The sequence below is a fragment of the Megalops cyprinoides genome, chromosome 14, assembly GCF_013368585.1.
Source record: "Megalops cyprinoides isolate fMegCyp1 chromosome 14, fMegCyp1.pri, whole genome shotgun sequence".
Taxonomy (NCBI): domain Eukaryota; kingdom Metazoa; phylum Chordata; class Actinopteri; order Elopiformes; family Megalopidae; genus Megalops; species Megalops cyprinoides.
In genome coordinates this window covers 17,794,640-17,818,482 of record NC_050596.1, presented here as the reverse complement: position 1 = coordinate 17,818,482, position 23,843 = coordinate 17,794,640, and the positions used below count along the sequence as shown (strand labels likewise).

Sequence of the window (23,843 nt, the reverse complement as noted above, 5' to 3'; positions counted from 1 at the left end):
GAAATCTGCTTGGCACGCAAGCTGTTGACTTTAAAAGCAGCCATTGTCATAAAAACAAATAGAAACAATTGGTAACACTTTGCGTTAGTTTTTGAAAAATGCTTTGAAGTAGGAATGAAATTCATTTATCTACGCATTAAACCTTTCATAAAAAGTATAAAACAAAAAACTTTGACCCCTATCATTAGACAGGTTTTCATCTAAAAAAAAAAAAACATAACCAAGAACAACACGTAAAACCAGGAAGTTAAGTGGTTCGCATGGCATTTTAAAAACGTATAAAATGACATCCTACAAAAAAGGTCTGAAGTCCAGTAAAAATGCAGACAAAGCAGTCTGATGCAGTCTTAACCAACAGATATGTGAACTTTAAAGCATAAGAGAGCACCCATAAGGCCTGGACACTGGTGTATGAATGAATGCCCTGCCTGTGTTTAAAACCAAAAAACCTGATCAAACCCGAAACGGTCAGATGGAATGCTACACAACTGCCCAGCTGGCTGCATGGGGGAGTGACATCAAAAGGAGGCGGGGTTTGCACAGAAGTGAGGGTGGGGAGGTAGGAGGGGCCAGCGGGTACACAAGATGCATCTTTCCATCAGTAGGGCTGCGACTCTTTCCGGTTCAGGATGTGGGAACGGCTGGTGGAGGTGGTGGCACTGCGGATGACCTCCATCCACCTGCAATAGACAGACAGACTTTCAGTGCTTCTGCTACACCTCCAGATCACCACAAACCCGCTGCAGTGTGGTCCCAGCCACTCCTTCTGGCTCTTGAACATTCTTTATACATGCAGCCATGGACAAGTGCTTGTAATGCTACTTTGTGGGGGACTACCATTTTGAATAAATGAAAGTACAATTAATAACAGAAATTTAGTAATTATTTACAAAGCACTTTTCAGTGAATGCTGAATGCTGAGTTGAGGGCACATCTTGCAGCACAGTGTCCCTGTCACTGCAATGGGGCACTTGTTTTCTACTTGAACCAGAGAAAGACTGCCCCCTACTGGCCTACAAACACCACCTTCAGCAGTAACCTGCAGTATCCAACAATATTAGATTCAGCCATTAGGCAGGGGTGAGCTACTGGGTGGTATGGCTGCTGTGGTGTGGTAGTATGACTGTCCTGAGCGGCTGCATCAACACCTCCAAACAAGCAGCTGTTTCCAGATACATGTCATCATTGTGATTACACTTATAATACGCTAAATTACACAACTTTTCTAAAAAGCCCATGTGAAACAGCTTAGTCTTAATTATGAATATCTGAACAAATGCTCATGTATGTTACAAGTAGCAGCATACTAATCATGAAAACCTGTGTGTGCAGAGAGCAGCATGTAGCATACCTCTCGAAGGTATACTCGCTCTCTGATCTGAAGTAATAGACGTGGGATTTGAAATGCAGTTTGAAGACGTAGTCTTTGTGGATGTTCTCCGACTCGGAGGGGACAGTGACGGAGTAGCCCAGCAGGGGAAGGCTGGCGAGGGGGTAGTCATCCTGTGGAAGGAGGGGGCACGGTTAGACCCGGGAGGATTTTATCCCACTTCATTTATTCCTAAGTTATTTTCATTTGTCATGTGTTTTTGCATAGCTCACTGTTTATATCCTGTATTTACATGCTGAACCTACGCAACAAGCTTTTGGCTACCGGCCCAGCTACTGCCTCTGCAATTTGCCCATAATTTCCCATTACACAGTGTAATTAATACAGATCCCTTGTAGTCTTGGGCTCATTAGAAACAGATGTGCTAAAAGGCCTGGCATCACATGGTGCCTCCTAAAATCTTGAAACAGTTTTGCCTTCTGCGGTTAGGGTATTAACACTCTGTCTCTCAATAACTTCACTGCCTACTGTAACTGGAATTGGATTCTGGGACTGCCTAACCTCCTCTTGATTATGCACAGTACAGAATTAAAAGGGAAGGTTTGATCTGTGTTGTGAGTGAAGTCCCTGCCTACTCATTGAAGATACAGAAGCTAAGCAGAACAACTGTTTAAATCTGTCATATTGAAAAAATAATATACATAGTTCTGCCCTTCCAGAATATTCTTAGCGCCCTAAATGTGGCATCGCATTCAGGAATTCCATAGGCTGGTGCAAACCTTATCACGCTTGCTGGATCATAAATTCACTCATGCCAAGCTAAAAAGAAGGGGTGTGCGATACTGGATGTGGGATTACACTTAATAATTAGTGGCGCATGACCACACAGAAGCACAGAGAGGTCAGAGGTCATCGGGGGCAGCCCTCACCTGGTGTGACTTGTAGAAGAACAGGCTGAAGTTTGTGAAGACCACCCACAGCTTCTGCCAGCCGTTACTGTTCTTGAACTTCCTCAGCAGGTTGCCTGACAGCTGATTCTGGAGGAGGAAGAGGAGAAGCAGTGCTTGGCTGGAGCCATCACATTTTTTCTATTTTCAGTGGACTTAAATTATCTGTCCTTTTACTATGGATCTTTATGTAATGTAAACTAAATGAAAACAGAAAATGAGAAGAAGCACAAAACCAGATTAGACACTGACCTGAGCCTAACGCAAATATACATGCTAATATAACAAGTTTCTAACACATACATATTCATTCAAAGGAAAAAGAAAACCTTTCTAGGTGGGACACCGTAGAGTCTGCTTGCATCTCTAACTCAAAAGTCAGTGCTTGGAGAACTTCTATGATCTCATGGATGTAGAATCTCCCTCTGGACAAAATCCATGCTGTGGCTGCAGTCTTCCACTGACTAATGGAAACAGCAATCTACTGCATGAAAGAGTAGTCACCAACTAGTGGAAGTATGTCTGAGGTAGATACACAAAGACCAGGGCTCTGTTATCTGCAGATGTTTCTTAACTGTTTAAAGATTATACTTTTTCCTTAGTACTATATGTCTGAAGTCCTACTTCAGATGAGCACAGGTAACACCTCACTATGCTGGACTCACATACCACATACACAGTATTTAAATCACATCTGTGCATACTGCAGGCAGGTAGGCAGACTGGGAGGGGACGGGGGGGGGGGGGGGGTGTAAACAGTGACATCATGTGAGAGACCACTCCCCCTCCCCTCCCTGTCACTGTTACCTCTATACTCGTGCAGGTATCACTAAAGAGGAGGCTGTGAGCTTGGTACCAGCAGATAAGAGAGAGAGAGAGTCACTGGTCCCTGGCCACTGCAGGGCCCACAGAGGAGGGGGACTCTGAGCCACTGACTGGACTAGAGCTCTCTCTACCACAAGAGGATGGACAGAAAGACAGACAGACAGAGAGGAAGGAGACTCAGTAGGTGAGACACATACACACACAGACAGTAACAGGTTAAACACAGAAGCCAGCAGTGATCCCGCTGGCCGCAGTTGTTGTGGAGACATTACCACCACCCATACAAACAGGCTTCTCCACTCGAGGCACACATTTTAAGGGCACATTTCAAACAGCACCCAATTACAATGTCTTCAGATCCCTTTCTTTCACCATAAAGGTATAATAACGCGGGCAGACTTAAAACTGATGAAAATTCCATTCATCTTTATTGCTTCCCTGTAACGTTAGAGATTGAATTCTGCTGGCCCGACTGTGAAGAACCCCATTTGAACAGTCACAGACACACACAGAGACACAGGGGCATATTGAGGGAGAGCTGGGGCTGCTACCTCCACGGCTATACTGAAGTCAACCATGGACACGCTGGTGTTCCTGTGCCAGCACACATGCACTGTGGTGTTGCCACGGTGAGGCGCCTGTCTCTCCAGAGAGGTGCGGGAAGCGCTTAGGTCATCCTCTGACTCCTGGTCCACAGTCATGTCCCCAGGGGATTCTGGGAAATTCAGCAAAAAGGAAGAGTTAAGGAAGATACTTCTATCTCCAGTTGAACATTATGGAAATCTGGAGAGGAAGATTTTCATCAGGCAAGCTCTATCTGCTTGTGTTTGTGGCATTGCCATGGGCCTTTTCCATTAGAACATGTTTGTGTTCAGAGAACATCTTAGAAAAAGAGGAGTGAATACAATATATCACTACATAATTCAAAATCTTTAAAAAGGTTCTTTCACAGATTGTGACAGCCATTGATAAAAAGAGGGCTGTAATGAGCTGTGCTTTTTATAGCTGGCACATAAAGAAAGGACATGAGGGTGGGCCTGTGTGGTACAGTATTAGGTGACAGTGACACTCCTCTGTGGAGAACAAAAGGACAGGGGAACAACACAACCACAGCCCTCAAGGATCAGGTGACTCTCCCACCTGTGAGAAATATGACTATGTGAGATTATTCTGCCGTGACGGCCGGATGGGGGGGTTCCCTGGTTTGGTCACCCTGTACCAAGCCCAACAGTAATGACTCACTGCTATCTGAAACACTGCCAACCAGCTGGGCTGAGGAAGGCCCATTGCACTTCTCAGCCAGGCTAATGGCCATCCTGATATCTTCCATCCACTTCTCCATCTCCAACAGAGAGCTGGCAGAGAAAACAGAGGAAATGTTGGTTTTAACTCGGACAATAGTGAGCAGGTATCTACATTTGTATAAACCACCATGTTATCTATAAGAATCAAGTTTAAATGAAAACATTCCCTGTATACAGTTAAAATACAATCGCAAAGAGTGAAGTTTTAACTTGGTTTTGCTTGTGAGGTAATGACGATTTATAGATAAGTCGAGAAGCTTTTTCAGTTTATCACTAACCAATCTTGACCCGATTTAAATATCAATATTTTTAAAAGCTTGTGTGCAGTGTTGGCAATGAGCACAACACACAATTGAACCTACTGCTGCACAAACTAAACTAATGCTGAAAGGGCCTGATAAGTCTCTCTAGTCTAGACCCTTCTTTCATCTAACTGTACACACTGTGTTATTATCGCACTGTTACCTTGCTGCCACCACCACGGACTGCCGCTGCCCAGACAGGGTGAAGGAGTAAGGCACTCCCCACTCATCCTCGCTCTCTCTGATCTGAGAACAGCAGAGAGGCGATATTAGCTGTGGCACTCACATTATGACACTGACCTGAGGGGCTGCTATGGTTGCATTTCATTATCTGCTGGTGTGAAATGGCACAGTGCAATGTGACTACTAGCGATGGTGTGATGTAGTGGTAAGCAGCAGCGCTTGTAACCCAAAGGCTGCTGCTTTGCCTCCCACTGCTAGGCCACCACTGTAACCTTGGGCGAGGTACTTAATCTGTGTTACCTTTGTAAACATCCAGCTGTATGAAGGAAAAAAAAGTACACTACGCAAGTTGATATGGATAAAAACATCTAAGCAGCATGTAATGTAATGTACTTCCCATCAACACAACAGTGTCTGCCAATTCACAGGTCACATGATCACATGTCAGTCCTTGCTGGCATTCCAGCACTGTGTATAACAGAACTGTGTATAACAGAAACATGCAGCATATTAGACTGGAGAAGCAGTATAGGGCAGTGGTTACACTAACATAATTACACTGTGATGTTACGCATTTCTGCACCACTGTTTTCCAATAAAGTACGAACTCTTTCTGATTCAATGACAGAAACAGTCAAAAGAATCAAAGAATAAACCCCCCTGTCATAGCAACTCTCTCTCTGCCTCTTTACGACAGTGTTAGAATCCCCATACACGGTAAATCTGTCTCTCTGCCTGCACCGGTGCTGGAGAGTGCAGGGTAGCCCACTCACCTTCATACCGTAGAGAGGGAGCTGACCGTGAACTTTGAACTGATTGGTGGCTGTCATCCCTCGACTTGTGTACAACAGGATGTCATTAAACTGTCACCAGGTACGACAAGCAGCACAGAAGAAAACAGATGCAAAGGTTTAGCTCTGCTCTTCAAGAAGTGACACAGTGCAATTCATCAAATGCCTAATGAACACACTTATGCATGGAATGTGTTCTTGTGGCTGAGGAGGTTGAAACAGAACTGCATAGGTGACCTTCTGTGTGTTGCCAACACATTTGTTTAGAGGTGAATCTCCTATTCTGGGTGTTCTCCATTAACAGTCTCTCTGACTCACTGCATAGCAAAAAGCTAGCCAGACTAAGATATATGTAGTGCCTGTGAGATACTTATAATGGATCTTGACATATTTCTGTAGATACGAAACAAATAGTACTTATAGGAAGGAGGAAGTTGTCATATTATCACAGAAATGGCCTTTGAAGAGATGTGTTGCTAAATGGAAGTGGTTAAAATTGGCAACTTCTGGAACACAGCCTGATACCAAGCTCATGTGATACACCGTAAGAGGAGAGAGGAGGAGCTTACTAGGAAAAACATTCGCTGTTGGAGGCCCTTTCCAGAGAGCTTGCTGAGACAGCCTAACCTGATGAACTCCTGTAAAAAAGAAACAAGGCATACCAAAAAAGCACAGACACTGGTGTTTTAAATAAACCAAAAACTGTGTCCACTTACAGGACAAGAGATCCAACACACTGAGGGATAAGCAAAGTGAAACTTTATGACAGAGAGAACACACGGCTGACACGATGTGGGTAAACAAGACAGTATAGACCACTTATGGCCACTTCTGACACCGGAGATCCAAAGTCCTGAAGGATTTAAAGAAGATCCTTTTTTTCTCAAATGCTGATCCATCCAATAAATGACTCCACTTAAGTCACTGAGAACTGAGTTGTAGCTCAGAAACATGTGGATCTCAGTGGAAGCCACAGCTACAGAGCACTATTCAAATGTTGGTTCCAAGACCTGTCTAACCCATCACAGTGGTGACATCCTCTTGCTCACCCTTCCTGGAATGGCCAGATTGTCGATCCCGACCAAGTCCTTCTTCAGCTCCAGTAGCTTCTGGAAGTTCTCCATTTTGATCATGGGGCCATGGAGCTGGGCAACTATCTCGGATACATCTGCAAGAGCGGCTGAGAAGGAAACACAGGTGTTAGCACTCCCCTCCTCAGAACCCTATATCACACGCCTGCTGTTTCTAAGTATCTGCATGCAACGTAGCAGTGGTTGGTAGTGGGGCTTATTGGCTAGCAAACTGAACGAGAGGGTTGCAAGTTCAAATCCTGAGTTGACTTTTTAAGTATATAACTGAAGCTGATTTTTTCAAAGTAAATATTCAACTGCACAAATTACTCAAATGCAACTGTAGCTACAGTATATAAGTCAAACCTGTTTAGGCACAGAGAAATGTACAGCTTTTTTTTTTTTTTTACTATGAGAGACTATGCAGTAGCATCTTCAATGCCGAGCTACACAGCCAGTGAAGGAGCATCAGGACTCTGGCGCAGCAGCCAATTCTTTGCAATCAGTGATATTCCAAGTGAGCATCAGAATGAAAAATTTCCCTTCTACTTTTAGAACACTGAATAAGCATTCCAAGGACCATGGAAGAATATGTGAAGTGTTGGCTGTCACACACTCAGTACACAAGAATACAGGAAACAGAATGTGTGCATACTTAACTCACAAAATCATACTGAGGTGTCAATGAAATTGAAATATAACCTACACGCTATTCTGAGTGGCAGTGTAAATAGGCTGTAGAAGAGGGAGGGAGCTGGAAGGTCTCCAGAAAGGACGAGCGGCCATGTCCTTACACAGCAGCGTAGGCCTCGGGCCTCGGACTGTCCTGTTAATGCTCCGTACCTCTGGAGTCCCTGAAGTCGGCGTGCGTGGCCGGGTAGTGCTTGCACAGCCTCTCCAGGATCTGCTTGTAGTGCATGAGGCGGTGCAGCGGCCGCAGCAGGAAGATGTTGAGGGGCAGGTAGCACGCCTTCTGCAGCTCGAAGTCCCGGCATAGCGCGTCCAGCTTGCGCGACGCCCGGCAGGCCTTCTCCAGCTCCATCAGCACCTCCGAGTGCTTCTGCAGGTGGGCCGTCAGCTGCTGTGGGGCGAGGCGGGCGTCTAGTCAGACGGACTGTGCAACCTTGCACCCGCTGGTGCCCCGTCTCTCTCAGACGGAGCTCTCAGTACCCAATGGGCACTGGGCAGTGTAGTGTAATGGGAGGGTGCAGGGCTTGTAAGTGAGAGGTTGCCAGTTCAATTCCCCACTGGGGCACTGCTGCTGTACCCTTGGGCAAGGTACTTAAACCCACAATTGCCACAGTGAATATCCAGCTGTATAAATGGCTAAAATATAAAACTGCAAACTATGTAGGTCACTGTGGATAAGAGCATCTGCTAAATGTCAGTAATGTAATGTAATATGCACTGATTGTGCAGAGTCCTCATGCTGAGCCTACAGCTCTAAAAGCATAAACTGCCTCGCTCCAGTAGCGGCTGGGTTCCCGTCCCATCACAGTGGAAGCATCAGGTTCTCCAGCCTGCAAACTATGTAAGTCACTCTGGATAAGAGCGTCTGCTAAATGCCAGTAATGTAATGTAATGTAATAGGAAAGCTCACTCATTTGCCTTTTTCTCTCCATCATCATCATTAGATGTAACTATGTCTAAAGTTATACTGATGAAATAATGCCACAGGTTTTGAGAGTATGGCTGCCTCCAACCTGTTATTACATGAATCCAGATAACCTGCTACTTGTACCTGACTTTTCATCCCTGTCTGTTTTCTCCCTGTTGCAAATATCTGCCTGCTGGGCCTCTTTTGCTCCAATGCCCCACAAAACCGCAGGCACAAAATCCACTGCTAACACTCAGCGTTCTGCTGCCCTGATACCCACATCAGCACCACCGCACCCCATCGCCCTCCCCTTCCCAATTTCAGCGGGATGTAATGAGAGGCAGGTGCGCTCGCTGTGCCCCCCGCAGGACTCCAAAGGTCAGGGAAGAACATGAATCGGTTCCCGTGGGAGCGAGATGCTGCCACATGGGGACCACTGACGTCAAGCCCAGCACACGACTGCGCTGTCGGTCACCAGGTCTTTCATCTTCAGACCTCGCTTTGGTTAGAGGCAGGAGGAGGACGAGAAAGCAGCATTCCCAAAAGCAGATATCTGTCCACACATCTACAAGCATGAGAACTGAGCCTTTATACAGACAGCGTGTTGTGAGACGCAATGAAAGAGCGTATTCATCATGATGATGGTAATCAGTAGTCCCGTATCATATCAACAACTCAAATGCCTTTCCATAAATAGACCACATAACAGACATCAAGGTCTATGATAAAAACCCTTTCCAAGACACTCATGTATTTAACTGGACTCAGAGGAATCCAGTTTGTGAGATACTAAATGTTAATTTTAAATGTATGTATTGGTTAAATGCAGATAATTAGCTAACAGTGATTCAACGTGGAGGCATTGTTGGCCCAGATAACTCCCCTTACCTTAATGCCCTGGACGTTGTTAAGCATAACGTCCCCAATGCGCTGGTAGTCTCCTTTAATGTGAGCATTGGAGCGGCCTTCCCTATGGAGAAGACACAGATTTCAGTAGTCAACAGTCATTTACTCCTTTTCTTCAATCTTCACTCACATAGTTTATGCTCTGCGATCCCAGAAGACTGTGCAGCTGTTAGAAAGCCTTTCCAGCTAAAACATACCATGATGTGTCTCCACGGAAAATTTGATCAACCAAACATGTACAAAGTGCACGTTCCTGCGGGCAATAATGGCTACAGCAAGTCAAACACAGAACGAGAGCAGTTGTATTCTCACCAGCAGATGTCACCCTCGAGCACTGTTCTCATCGTGACTTTAAATAAACGCCCATCAAGCTCTCCCTTGCTTTCATGAAATCAGACGTATCGCTGCACACAACACAGAGCTGTCCTCTGTGCAAATTAGATCAAGAGCAGAGAGGAGACTGTCTGAATGTGATGTGCTTGAGGGGAACATTTTAAAGCAATTTACACTACGTCGCTCACCCCAAGGCTGTCTCTAAATTGGACATATGTGAGCAGAGCAAAGCTCAGTTTACTGCCAAGGATGCCTTTGATGCCTACAAGTTAAAATACACGTAAAACAGCTAGACGGAGCTACTGAAGGCTCTCTACATGTCTTCTTGCATTATGAATGATTGATGTTTGATTAAGAGGGGCCTTGGCTTGGAACATGTTACAGGGAAGCATATTGAGAGCCTCTCCTCTGTGTATTCCCAGCCAGATCTGCAGAGCTTTGATGTGAAACGTGAAGATGGAGGTGGTGATGATCCCCAGCTTGGCTGCGTTTGGGTGGTGTGTGTGTGTGTGTGTGTGTGTGTGTATGTGGCGGGGTCCCTTAGGGGGGGACAGCTGCCAGCACTCAACAGATCACTGGGATGTGATGTGAGAGAGAGAGGGCCTTCGCCGGGGCCTCCATCACAGAGAGAAGCAGGAAGTGGGAGCCCCGGGGGCGAGGAGGCCATCCTCGTTATTCAGCCGTCGCCATGGAGACCACTACTCCTCAGGTCATCTGATGAGATGCATTTCCCCCATGCAGCCTTCCCAGATCGCATGCCAATATTGAACACGTAGCCACTGGAAGGCTTGGTGCACAGACTGATATAGCAGAATCTGTGTTGCACTCTGCCTCACTTGTAAGTTGCTTTGGATAAAAGCGTCTGCCAAATGAGTAAATGTAAATGTAAATGTAAATGTAAATGAAGCTAGCTATGGGGAAGCTAGCCTGGGTCATTGCGGGCAATGTTTTTGCAACCAAGGAGGAACAACAGAAGTAAGGACAGAACAATAGAAATAAGATAATGGAAAAATCAAGTTTCATGCACACAGGAGTGCTCTTTTGTTTAAAGAGTTCTACAATGAGTATGTTTGTCTTGATATGTTTTGGTTTAACATACTTCCTAAAATTTCTTTCCTCAGTAGAGGAAAGTTTTCAACAAATACAATAGATCTCAACAAGAGAGTTGAAAGGCAATAGTCTCCAATGATTCAACAGGTATTTCAAGTTTACCAGGCCCAATTGCGCCACACTGACCTGTTTACAAGTGCTTTCAACAAGGGCAGTCTCATGCACTTGAACTGCGGTTTTCAGTTTCACATAAAAGGGTGTAAAACCACCTGTAAGATCATTCTGGAGGGAGATCTGTTTTAACAAGAGGTTTCTCCTCATGCAGCCAAGCCCTTTTTTCTTTTATGCTGAACCTACAAATCCTGCCCCCCAATCCCAAATCTCACCACAGAGCCAGCCTCTGCTCCACCTCCCTCAGGAAACCTGAGTGGAACTTGTACAGGGGGTCAAAGTTGGAGCATATGACATTCCTGAGAGACTCTGGCATGGCTTCATCTTTCCCCACCGCGTCCTGGAAAGCCTGCAAAGACAAACATCATTACCTAGCTGTAAGGATAAGGATTCAAAAGACGGTGGGCCCAATCTCAGCAGTCAGAAAGAGGAAACTCTGAGTGTGTGTGTGTGTGTGTGTGTGTGTGTACAGGTTCTACATGATTAAGAGAGACAATCTGCCATAATTGTATTAGTGCTGAAGTGCTGTCGAAACAACTCGGCATGCTTATCTAACGACCGCATGCCAGGGCCACGTCTTGAACCAAATCCCATAAAGACCGTGAGATCAATACCGTGATCAATACCGCCATCACGCAGACACGGGCCTTGGGGACAAATTCATCAAACACTATCTGATCTGCTGAAAAGTGTGTAACAGTCTTGCTGCTTGGGGAGATGAGGTAGGTTTTGTTGGCCTGTTCTAGTGGGGGGGGGCTCGAACAGCTGAGAGGGGGCAGGTTGCTGGAAGTCCTTTAAAGCAAAAGGTGAGCAACAGCTGTACTTCAGATGTCTCCACTCTCCGCAGGGGCAGCCACAGGAAAACACAGGCTTCAAACGACGCAGCCGGCGCAAATATTTATGAGACGAGCCAAAGCCATTTTTGGACTTCAGAGGGGCCGCCAGAGAAACGCTGCGCTGCAATCGGGCTCCATCAGTTGTGCTTGGCCTGGCAGACAACCCCACTGTGACGGCGGCCCCGTTGCTTACAGGCATTTCCTAATTCATTAAAATAAGGAGTGGCCCTTTTTCATTTCCTGGTTTTCTCAGCGGGTCTTCTGAGAGGAAAAAAAAAAGAGAGGTGTTTGCATGTTTACGCATAAACAGCCAGCGGGAGACTCACGGCAGGCAAAGAGCGCTGCCGAAATACTCGATAAAGTAGCCAGGGAAACGAGTTTCTGAAAGAAAAACACAACCTGTCCAAGTCTGCCAGCTGCCACGGAAACCACGCTCCAGGATGCACTGACATGACGAGTTCAATTCAATCACCCTCACAGACAGTGATATTCTCATCTCCTTGAACATCTCAGCACTCCAGCTGATTACACGACGGCATTTTCCATAGGCTCTGTAATAAGGCAACTGCTGCCGCCATAATGAGTCTTCTGGTCGCATGCAGATGTGGACAAAATGAACAACAGCGGCTTGAGATTCCCTGCCAGTCCACCTGCAGGGTGAACCTTACCACAGTAATAACCTCCAGGTCCTTCAGGTATGTCCTCTCGGTGGTCAGCAGCTCCTTTGCGATGAAGTAGGCCTTGTCGGTTGGGAACCTCTAAAAGCAAAGGAAACTTCTGTTAACAGCACTTTTTCAACATTGCTCAGATGACTGAGGATTAACACAGTCATTTAATAGTGTAAATTACAGCAAATTTCAAATCAAAGGTGATTTTTTTTTCTGTTGAACCATATGAGGTACTTATATGCCCACATTGGTTAGTTGTCTTCAGCTAGTGGAGTGCACAGACCTGACCTACATGGAGAGCAATTCATGGTAAGTGATCTCCATCCTCTACTATGCTGGTGAGCAATAACAGCAACATTAGGTCCTGAGATCAGAGTGCTCAGCTTTCAGGGCTTAGGACAGCAGCTAACAGCGCAAAGCTCTCTGCCCGGCAGGTCCTCTGAGCGGACCGTGCTGCGGACCACAAACCTTCCTCCGAACCTCGTCCTCGTCGTCCGTGCGTACGTAGCCCGCGTCGTTCAGCAGCGGGCTGGTGAGGGGGGAGGGCTGCCGCCCATCCGGGCTCTGACCGGGGACCAGGCCATGCTTCTGACCGTTGACCATGCCCTGAGAGTGACCAGAGGAGTCCGAGAGCCGAGGACTGTTTGTTACAGCTCCTGAGAGAGGCAGAGAGAGGGATGAAGAAAGAGACATACTTTATATCTCACACGATTAAGTGCATTATAGACAACTAATGCTACATCATCTACAAAATACTGGGGGATGAACCATAGCTACCCACCAGATGGGCAAGAAGACTGTCTGATTACAGCTAACAATGAACGGCAGTCTTAGATGACTCATTCTCTAGACAGCTCTAGCAGTTCGATATATCTGTGCTAGGTCTACAAATATGACTCCGAGGGATTATCTGGCCACTAACTCAAATTTAGTCTCAAATTTCCTTAAACTTGTTAAATCAGGAAGCGAAAAAGCCCATTCTGCGTTTGACGCTTTAGTCAACAGATAAAATGACTTACCCGATGCAACTAAACTGTGTCTACATCTACTACGGTAACGGATTGCATACTTGCCCGCCACTGTTTTCTGTCGTCTGATTGCATCGTGTTGGCAAGGACAAAACAGTGATTAAACTTGCGCAACGCTAGCATGGGGCTATGACAGGGTCTACGAGATGGAGGGGAGAGCTGTGACAATGACTACGAAATGCCACCTCTACACATGCTGAACAAACACACACACACTCAAATGCTTGTATATAACACGCATTATATACACACACCAACAGCTAAACACTCTATGCTCTCTAAGACACCACAGGCGGAAAGGGGGGGACATCTACCATCTAGGACGATCACACGACATTGGTGGGTGTCTTTAAATAAGATGCTGGAGTCCTGCTTCACAAAGGTCAACTTTATTGACACTAGTGCACAACCGTATACAATGTTAAAAAGTGTAGAAACCTTTCCAAAAAAAGAAGAGAGATTGCAAAAAAAGACAGTTGAGGAATCCAGTGCTTGTCAAAAAGAAATATCAAATACAGGACTACAATATATACACAGTGTTACAGGAGTGAGAGTGAAAGAGAGGGAGAGAGCAGAATAGAAACTTGGAGATCATGCAGGTACATTCTAGGCCAGGTCCACAACACTGGCCTTCTAACCTTGGAGCAGAACCAGACTGGTAATGTGGCAGGGAGGCACAATGAACAAGGGTCTGCTCAGTGTTTAAAATCAGTTTACCTCTGCCTGACAGCAGTCCAAGCATTAGTGGTTAAAGACACAGTGCTTCCCTGCACTTCTTTTGATTTTTTTTTTTTTTATTGAAACAGTCAGTCAGTTGTTTGCAGCGGAAACACAGCAGGTTAAGGTACAGTCAGGCTAGTCCATTCACAAGCCATTGTGTTCCATCTCAAGTAGTTTTGACATTAAAAGTAGCACCTTCAGCAGCAAGTGAGGCATTCAGGGTCTCTGAAAAATTGCAGTTGGAATGTTGCTGTAAAATGCACAAACATTAAAAACTACATATTGACAAAAAGGAGTCAGTTTGATCGCTTCTATTATATAACAAGTTCAATACAAAAGCTACAAAATTTAACATTAGTATAAATCTCACAGTTTAAATAAAAATGTCTATATACACATGCTAAAAAAGTCAAGCTTTCTATCAGCGAAAGCTGCTGAAAGTGCTACTTTGGTGGGAGCCAGCCGCAAGGTTAGAGGTGAGGGAATTGCCTGGGCAGCAGAGAGGTGCGGGCCATGCCAGTGAACAGGGTTACTCTCTTGGACGCGCCGCTTGGGCAGGGTCACCCCCGGGACCCATGCGTTCTGCCCACAGGGGTGACACTGGGAGTAGGGAGAACACGCAAGCCTGACCCTGTGGCCAGTGTGGGATGTGCTGGCACAGCCGTTATGCACTGCTTGGGCCTGGGTCAAGTGACTCTGTGGTTATAATAACCACGGTCAAATAATAGATATAAACTATTGGGTTGTGTTCCCATCAGCAGCCCTGACTAGTCAGCCAAGCAGTATATTTCAGCTGTGTGCAACAAACCCCCACAGACGGCCAAAAGGCAGCACTTGGTGTATTAAGGTTTCTCTTTGAAACTGCAGTGATCCAGTAACCGAAAACAAAATCTGACACTTTCAAACTCGCAGTGTATTCCCTCTTGTAGCTGAGCATTATACAATCTGCCATAACCACGGACTGTTTTCTTCAACTGGACGATGGATTCATTCAGAGAGAGAGAGAGAGATGTTTAACAACAGCAGATACTTGCTGACACAATCTTCATTCTTAACATTTAGTGGTCTTTCTCTTGCAGCAAACACAATGATAACACAATGACCGCCTTCTTCAAAGCGTATGACATCACTGTGGCCTGACCACATTGAAAATTAACGTAGTTAAGTATTCGTGTGGCTATTTTCACTGCGGTGCCTCATGCTTAGTGGATGTGCCCTTCTAGAATGAATCCGAAGAACAGACTACGGTAGAAGCTGCTTTGAAATGAGCTTGCCCAAATAATTTGTTTTTGTTCAACATCTTTTATTCATTAGCTGCCTTTTTCCGCCCGTAGTGAGAAACAAAGCGTGAACAAGAATCTGCAAGTAAAATACGAGCAAATAAATAAATAAATAAATAGCTGTCCCAGAAGTGAGCAGAAGCGTATGACGGTCATGACTCATGAGTAAAACAATGAGCTGTGTGACTCTGCCTTGCTCGCTGGGCTGCCTTTCAAAACACGCACATGCAACACCTACCGAAACTACCTTCTGTTCCTGCCTTTTTAACGTCCTTCCTTAACTATACTGTCCTGAACAACTTCCAGTGACCTGAGACCCCCCCCCCCCACATACCAACCCCACCCTGCCCCACCCTACCACACTCTTCCAGTTACCAGGATCACTGCACTTAAGGGAACCCTGGTTACCCTCCTCTCTCCACACACAGTGAGAGACAGAACAGCAGAACAGCAGCACAGTGCAGGAACAGCTTCACATGCCTCCGGGAGAGAGGAACAGAGACAATGTGAGACTTCAACCCCACAGATACATGCTGACAGAACAGTGCTTACATTGGACAGGAAATTGAAAAAAAAAAGCATTGTGTTATAAATATAAGCTCAGATATTCACTTCTTTGTCAAAATAAGAGGAACTGCAAATAAACCGCAAACAAATGACAATGGTGAGAATGAAGCCCCAGCTGCCTTGAATTTGCAAAAGAAAGAGAAATTACGGAGCAAAAAAAACAAAAACAAAACAAAACAAAAATGAAGCTCAAAGTGCAAAGTAATTGTGTTGGGACAGATTGTTCTGCTTGCAGTGCATGCTGGGAAAGAAACTAAATGGCGTCACGCATCACCTGTCATTAGTTAGTGCTTTTGTTGACTAGGTCCTGCATTATAGATCAAAGGCATAAAAGAGACACCCAGGGAGGGTTGAGCAAAGTGATCGCATGGGTCTAGTTAGTGCACCTGGAGTGCATTTTCCAACAATGTTACGAATTCAGAGCTGCACCTTAATATTTAGTACCAAGTACAGCTCTACAGGACCTGCCAGCATAATAGTGTATAACAGTAAACAACGAACCACAATCCCAAAGAAGACCACTGACCATACTATCCATACTGAATAGTACTGGAATGCATGCAAAGAACTGCACAAAAACAGCACTGAAATCTGCACTGTATGCCTCCTCTATAGACTATATATTTGGAATGTTTATGTAACCCAAATTCCCTTTCTGAATCAACACCAAGAGTGTTAACAGAATATGTCACAACTTCAATCATATCAAGTCAGCCAAGAAGCCAAATTTCCAGCGATTGGTGACTGCACTAGAACAACATGCACTGTAAACCGTAACTACAATATTGGGAAGTTAACTGAAAAGCATAGATTACTGGGATACTGAATTATCAGTAGCCACCACACTTTCGAGATTTAAAATGTGAAACTGCTTGAACTAAGCAAACATTCAAGATACGTTAAAGTTAATAAGTTAAAATGGCTAACATGGAAGTAGCAATGAAGATTTTCCCTCCACCTCACCTACAATTTACACAATCGACACTACATTCAAAAGTACAACATTACACTCATAAATCCTTTAGTACACAATTTCTAACAATATGCCCTACATATTTATCTATTCCACAAGACTATGATGGATAAAATCAGTCAAACAGCATAACAAGGGCTGTTTTAACAAGATTCAAACATTTAAGTATAGCCCTCTATAAAAGAGTCAAAGAAAATGGCTAAGTCTCCCATTTACGGCACAAACAAGGTTTTTTCCATTAACTAAGACACATGAAGGCAACTTGACCGAATGCTCCGATTCCAACCTTTTATACACTTATTGGGTTATCAGAGCAGAGTTAAATACACAGTAGAAACATAAATTCACTAGGTCCCTCTGCATGCATTCACTGCAGGCTTATTGCAAGAATGGCAACTTCCATACCAGATTAGCTATCTGTCAAAGACCGCTGAGGTTTCAGCGAATTTATCAGTACAGACACATCGCAGCTTCATAAACCTGCCAGTCAGGTTTCAATCAAAACGGAACGTTTGGCGTGTTTTTCTCCAACAGCCGGTTTTATTCGCAGCTGTGCAGTGTTTCATTATAGGGCTTGGCACCTCATAAGGCCTCTCTGTCCAAGGGGCCGCAGACCGTTTGCTGAAGCAGACAGATACCATACGAGTACAATTACGATCAAACTGCAAATGTTACGCAAGGCTAATCCTTGTTTTATATCACAGAACAGCCATTTCCTTTTCTGTACATAAGGTGTACCATACACCGAGGAGGAGAGAGGCTTTTCCCGATCTCTCTGCAGTCTGAACAGCTGTTTCACCCCCACAGACACAGAGATAGATCTCCCTCTGGGCATGGCCTCACTGCACTCATGCAGACTCATACAGTGGTGGCAAAGGCCCCTCTTTTTGCCCCAACTAACGCTAACACCTCCCACCAATAGGGGAGCAGCCCATTGCCGCCTAACTGTAAATCACCTACGCGCACTGAGCTGCGCTAGCAGCTGAACACGCGCGCCCCGTCCTCGTCGCTAAAGTTAAAGCAGCCGTCCTCCTCCGTCTCCTCGTCCAGCTGCAGGCTGCCGAAGGAGAACTTGTTTCGGGGCATTGGCGAGGAGCTGCCGGCGATGGGGTTGCCGTACACCAGCGGGTGGCTGCAGGAGCTGCCCGTCTCCGACTCGGAGTCGCTGGACTCCGTGCCGCTGCTGGTGGAGCCGTCGATCATCTGGACCGCGGCCGCGTGGTCGGCGGCAGCCGGCCGGCTGCACAGCCTCTGGACAGGGCTGGATTTGGGCTGGCCCGGGGCTGAGAGGCCATTGGCCATCATGCGGCGCTCCAGGGCGGCCGTGTACTCGGCCCGGGCCAGGGCGTGGCGGGGGTCGCGGGCCGGGGTGGAGGTGAGCTGGCTGAGAATGAGGGGGTCGGTGTCGGAGCGGTTGCGCATGCTCTGCAGCTTCTGCAGGTGCGGCGAGCGGCTGACGATGGGCGAGTAGCTGCCGTACTGGTGGCCCTCGTCGCGGGGCCCCGTGTCCCAGCGGCCGGGCCGCGCCGCGTGGCCATTCTGCTCAGCGTGACTGAGCGAGCCGGTGCGGTGGAACGTGCTCATGACCGGGCTGGAGCCGGAGCTCCTGCTGCCCGCCACGTGGCGCGCCACCAGGGGGCTGCGCTGAGCCGGGCCCCGGAAAAGCTCGTCCACCAGTGTGCTGTGGAGAGGCGCGTGGGGCTGCCCGACGCCGTACAGCGAGACGCTCGACACCTCGTCGTCCATCAGCTCCTGGCTCAGGTCAAGCGGAGGGCTGGGAAAGGGCGGGGACTCTCTATAGCGGATTCTGCCCAGGCCGCGGTCCCGCTCGTGGTGGTAGGCCCCGTTAACAGCCCGCACCACCGGCTCATCCTCATCATTGTCATTTGTGTGGGAGTGGGACCTGGTGACGCGGCCCTTGGCCACGTCGTACTCGCTATCTATGTCACTGCAGTCGATGTAGGGGATGGAGGAGCTGCTGCCTTTGGCAGCCCGCGATGCTGGACCTGTGCTCAGATGGTCGGCGTGCTGCCTGGCTGGGGATGGCTGGCCTCTCGCCTCGTCCTCCCTGGGGCCCGGCCTGTCCTCATGCCCGTTGAGCAGGGCGGAGGGGCTTGCCAGCTTGCCGGCAGGGTCCTCTGCTCTTGCGGACGCAGCTTCTCTCCAGCTGGGTCGGCTCGTGGAGTCCGGCCTGTCCCCGGAAGCGCAGCTCATGCTCTGCTGTGCCGAGACAGAAAGGGACAAGAAACGCACGCTGACGACGACCCCCACGACTCACACGCTCTGATACTGTTTAAAGTCACTGAGGGCGGTTCTGTGGAAAAAATCAAACCCAGGAAATGTGTAGGTGGACGTATCAAGAATTTATGGGCCATTTGCTTGGTGTGTACTTGTTACGTCCAACTGAACACTTTCCCTGGAGTACGTTTTCAATTACTTAAGGACTTTTCCTGGAAAAAAATTCCACTGAGATTACAGAAGCTGATAAAATTTGAAAGAACAGCCCTCAGTATCCTTTGAATTCAGAGGAATTACTCCCTCAAAGTGACTCAACTTTTCACATTCAACATAAATAATGAAACAGTAAAACAGTTTCCATAAATAAAATAGTTTCCCTCAGTGATCCTATGGATCTACATTTTTTGTGTTACCATGTGAAAATAAAGTAGGTTGGTTATTTAGGATGGACAGAAACACGCAACATAAAGAGTAAATCTGCATCTAAGACAGGAGCCACCATGGGAAATGTCACACTGACTTCTTTTGGCACTTCGGACCGCTGCTGGGAAGGCATCGGAGACATGCTGCTGTTGGACTGGACCTTGCTGTGCTTCCTGGAAGTGGAAGGATAGAGTCAGTGAGCATGCCATAAATTTGGACAGACTTCTCTCAGACTATAACTTGCCCCTTCACCTTCTGTACCGTTAAATCTGGTTAGGTCTGGTGAATGTGGATGTTGCTTTTAAAGTTCCAGCTCAGTGAGCTGATCGAATTTGAGGTAAATGTTCTGCTTCAGTGGGCTGCATAATTACCACTATTTCCCCACCCTGGAACAGGCCTCAATTAGACACCTCCCCGGGAATCCTTCCCCTTCACAATTATGTTATGAGAAACTGTAGCTTACAGTCAAAAATCCCACCAAGAAAACGAACAGGATAAAGACAAAGCACGCGCGTGCACGCACACACACACACACACACACACACACACACACACAGTGGGAGCGGCATCCAAGGCTGGTCTCTATTAACGAGCTCTCTTCACTCCCGACAGTTGGTCCCTTCCCCCCCCCATGATATTGAGGAAACAATGACTTATGAATTTGAGAAAATAATGGTCGTGGTCAAAAAATGAACGTAACTTGCACAAGAAAGGCCAAAAACACAGCCTCACCTTTCAAAAGGGATCTTTTTGAACTCAGAGTCCTTGACGTAATCGATCACCTGCTTCTGCGTGCGTCCGCTGCAAAGAGAAGGCAAGGAGAGATGAGGCACAGGAGGACAAACATAAGGCGAGGGTGCACTGTGTTTCCACAGCACTGCAGGAGGACAGCTAGACCTAACACAGCACTCCTCCACAAAATATGGTTTGCAAAAGATTCTTATGACGTGCGCCCTGGTGCCAGACCAGTGGCTGCATCTACCTGAATCTGAAGGAGGATCCCCTGGTGAAAAGGACAGGCTTGGGTTTGGGCTTGGGTTCCTCGTAGAGGCGGAAGAAGGCATGGTACTCCACGCAGATCTTCCAGAAGACCTTGCAGCAGTCCCGGCTGCCCATCAGGAACTCCAGGGTGTCCTGGTATGCACTCTGCTGTAGAGGCCAACCACCACAGGCATGATTCAGCCATTTTGCGCATGTAAATGCGGAAGTCATCCATGAATTTTTCCATAATGTATAAGCTCTTTTTCCTTATTCATTTCAGATGACCATGATACAGCCTATATCCATACCAGGCTAACTTAGCTGAATTAAGAGTTATCAATTGTTAATGATGAGCAGCGTAAGCCTCTGGTAATCTGGGTAAATGCTTTTTAAGACAAACACAGTATTTTCTGTCTTTGCAGATGGATTTGGAAGTGAATATAAGTCCTCAGTGATGCTTGGTCAGTGGACTTAATGTACAAGCCAGCCAGCAAATCAATTTAACACCAATATGAACAAATGGAAATTGCTAGACTGCTAATAACATAATTCTTGCGTGTTAGCAAGACAGAGGGATGTACGTTACTCTCTTTTTCCCCCGACTTGGGCAATTTGCCATGACATTCCATGGACAGTGTGAAATGTCACCTTTCCGTGACTTTCCAGGTTAAAAATATTTTCAGGGTTTTTCAGAGTCCATGGGAACCTCATGTGAGAAATACTACACATAACCTAAAAATAATACTGAACACGGAGGGAAGATTCAGGATTCCAGGGATACCAGAAGTGTTGCACTGAGGCATAGATGTCAAAATATTTTAAGTATATATGTTCATTCTATATAATTTAACACAAACACTTACATTCTCCTCTTCCTTCTCTCCTGCTAACTAACACTTATGGGAAAATGGTTCCTCAAAATAAACATATATAAAATATATGATATTTTATATATAAAAGCAAAATGACATATTTTTAAACACAGTCCTGATAATAATCCAAGAGCAACACGTGCCAAAATATTTCAAAGAATATGATTCAACCTATTTGAAGTGTTTTGCATTTTTACAATTCCTGTCCTCTTAGATCATGACGAGTAATGTACAAACATAGACAGACTATGAAGACAAAATAACCACTTTCAGTCTGCCCGGGATGTGATGGTTGCAGGTTTGAATCAGAGTGGCACAATGCTGCTGTGCCTCTGACTGAGGTGCCCTGCAATATGCCAGTGTACTTTCAGCATGAACCCAGCTGTATATATAAAGATTGTGGTGGATGTATAATAACACCCTGTCTTAGGGAGCCTGCCAAAATAATCAAAAATGATGAGATGTAATGTCTGACCGTGATCCTGAGACTCCACAGTGACGAGACTTACATTCAGGTCTGGTCTCAGTTTGATGAGGAAGCGCTTCCTCTTGAAGCTCAGTTTGCGCACTTTGGACCAGTTGAAGGCATTGATCTTCATGTGCCCCTTCAGAAGAAATTCACAATAAAGTGAGTGCAGACACCCTTTTAATATGAACCAGACAGTCCTTTTAAATATAACCCAAAAAATAGCCCTAGCTCCTACTCCATCTGTTGTTCTGCTCTTTCTAAAAAAGCAATTCAACTTATATGACTTAAGCGCACTAAATCTGAATAAAACTTTAAAAGGCTATCCCACAAAAATGTATTCATCAAAGTTTCATGACAATTATGAATGCCATGTTTTCTATGGTTCAGTTCCAGAGACAGAACAGCTGGCAAATGTTTCAGCAAAGCACTGAAAGCACTCAACAGATTCAAAGAGCACGAACATCCAAACAAACATGAAAGCAGAACAGAATTCAAGGCTTTGATCTGCTGATGTACAAATGCTGTAAACATTTTTTGGTACACAGTACAGGCCTCCAGTGGTGGGCACTGTGTTCAACATCACACCACGATGGATCTGTTTGATGGCAGAACATAAATCCGAGACAATCCTCTACTGAAAACCTGCGCCATTCACCTGAAAGACCAGGACGCCGGTGTGGGCCACAGCCAGGTTCAGCTTGGTGCCCTCTCTGTCCTTCGCTGGGTGGAGCCGAATGCCGTACATCTCTAGTCTGCGGGCGACCTCCAGCAGCTGGTAGTCTGACTCCGCTGGCGTCTGCCCTCTGAGGAGTCACACCATACATATGCATCAAGACCACATTTCGTCACCTTTTCCTTTCCAAACCCTGCTGTCGATGACCTTTCAGTGGACACCCATGTGGCTGAGAAGAGGAAGATCATTCTCATTTGTTTAATACGCTGCCAGGTTCCCATGGTAAAGCCTTGTGTATGGAGAGAGAAGCTGAAATATCTGACAGCACTGGCCCCCATCACCATCAGATAACAATACACTCACATCTCTCACTGCATTACAGAGAACTGGGCTTGTAATCTGAAGGTTACACTCTTGATTCCCGGGTGACGCTAAGCAAACGATAATAATAGTTAATTACAGGATAAAAATCACAGAAATTTTTCTAGCAAACTGATGAAATCTCACAAAAACTGTGGCTCAACAGTTTGTGCCATATGAAATCAACAAAAAAATACATTTCATACCCATATTTCCCAGTATTAAACATCAATATCTTGAAACGAACCTTCATTCATTTCAAAAGAAAACGTTAAACGTAAACTGCATATAAAGCAGAGTTAGACACAGTTATGAAATTCAGCTGATACCACTGAGGCCTCAGAGAAATGTATCACTGTCAGAGAAAAAGCTTGCTCCCTCTTAATCTGATATCTGAAAATTACTTCCTGTTTCCTGTATGTGGTGCTTAATTACATATTTAATTGTCAGAATGGCTTCCTTCCAGACCAGTGGCAGTTGGTGTTATCAGCTAAGAAGGGGAAGACAAAAAGAATAAGGCAGGGAGTGCAGTCACATCTAAGACAGCCCTTTTAACCACTGGAATGGCATCTTAGAATCAGACTGGAAAAGGGCGTATGACAGGGCAGTTAACTAATGTTTTAATAGACACTTCAAGAAGGGTAACCTCACAGAGGGAATTCTGGAAAAGTAAACGGTTGCAGACATCTTACATGGGAATATGTGTTTCAATACGGATACCTCAAGATTTGCTGTTTAAACACTAATGATGAAGAAGTGATTCAAAGCATAACCAACCATGGGAAGGAAAAAGCTTAAAGGCCACTGCTCAGTGTAACCACAATGCACTTCGTCCTTAACGCTACAAACTTTACACTGCGAGTACAAACTTCACAAAGTGAAGCTTTCTTGTTTCTCACCAAGAATTTTCATTCATGTCAGTGACCACTAAATACATGCTATGTAA

The 23,843-nt window shown here is 45.9% G+C and overlaps 1 protein-coding gene across 5 annotated transcripts in view; it reads right to left on the bottom strand.

Moving 5' to 3' along the window:
• Positions 1-260: 260 nt before the first annotated feature.
• The window catches only part of LOC118788777 (FERM, ARHGEF and pleckstrin domain-containing protein 1-like), a 78,872-nt gene continuing 55,289 nt past the window's right edge, over positions 261-23,843 (bottom strand). Inside the window, exons 8-27 of one of the 5 annotated variants that reach the window (XM_036544838.1) lie at positions 22,520-22,667; positions 21,905-22,000; positions 20,525-20,691; positions 20,275-20,343; positions 19,640-19,715; positions 18,888-19,101; positions 12,782-12,969; positions 12,314-12,403; positions 11,025-11,158; positions 9,238-9,319; positions 7,596-7,833; positions 6,732-6,862; positions 6,252-6,320; positions 5,665-5,754; positions 4,872-4,954; positions 4,345-4,457; positions 3,654-3,817; positions 2,260-2,367; positions 1,352-1,503; positions 261-680 (exon numbers count right to left, since the gene is read on the bottom strand). In XM_036544838.1, coding sequence (XP_036400731.1) covers positions 599-680; positions 1,352-1,503; positions 2,260-2,367; positions 3,654-3,817; positions 4,345-4,457; positions 4,872-4,954; positions 5,665-5,754; positions 6,252-6,320; positions 6,732-6,862; positions 7,596-7,833; positions 9,238-9,319; positions 11,025-11,158; positions 12,314-12,403; positions 12,782-12,969; positions 18,888-19,101; positions 19,640-19,715; positions 20,275-20,343; positions 20,525-20,691; positions 21,905-22,000; positions 22,520-22,667 — 2,494 coding nt within the window. In that variant the 3' untranslated portion in view covers positions 261-598. The remainder of the gene's footprint in view (positions 681-1,351; positions 1,504-2,259; positions 2,368-3,653; positions 3,818-4,344; positions 4,458-4,871; positions 4,955-5,664; positions 5,755-6,251; positions 6,321-6,731; positions 6,863-7,595; positions 7,834-9,237; positions 9,320-11,024; positions 11,159-12,313; positions 12,404-12,781; positions 12,970-18,887; positions 19,102-19,639; positions 19,716-20,274; positions 20,344-20,524; positions 20,692-21,904; positions 22,001-22,519; positions 22,668-23,843) is intronic. The other 4 variants (XM_036544842.1, XM_036544839.1, XM_036544840.1 and 1 more) reach the window with 4 other exon arrangements.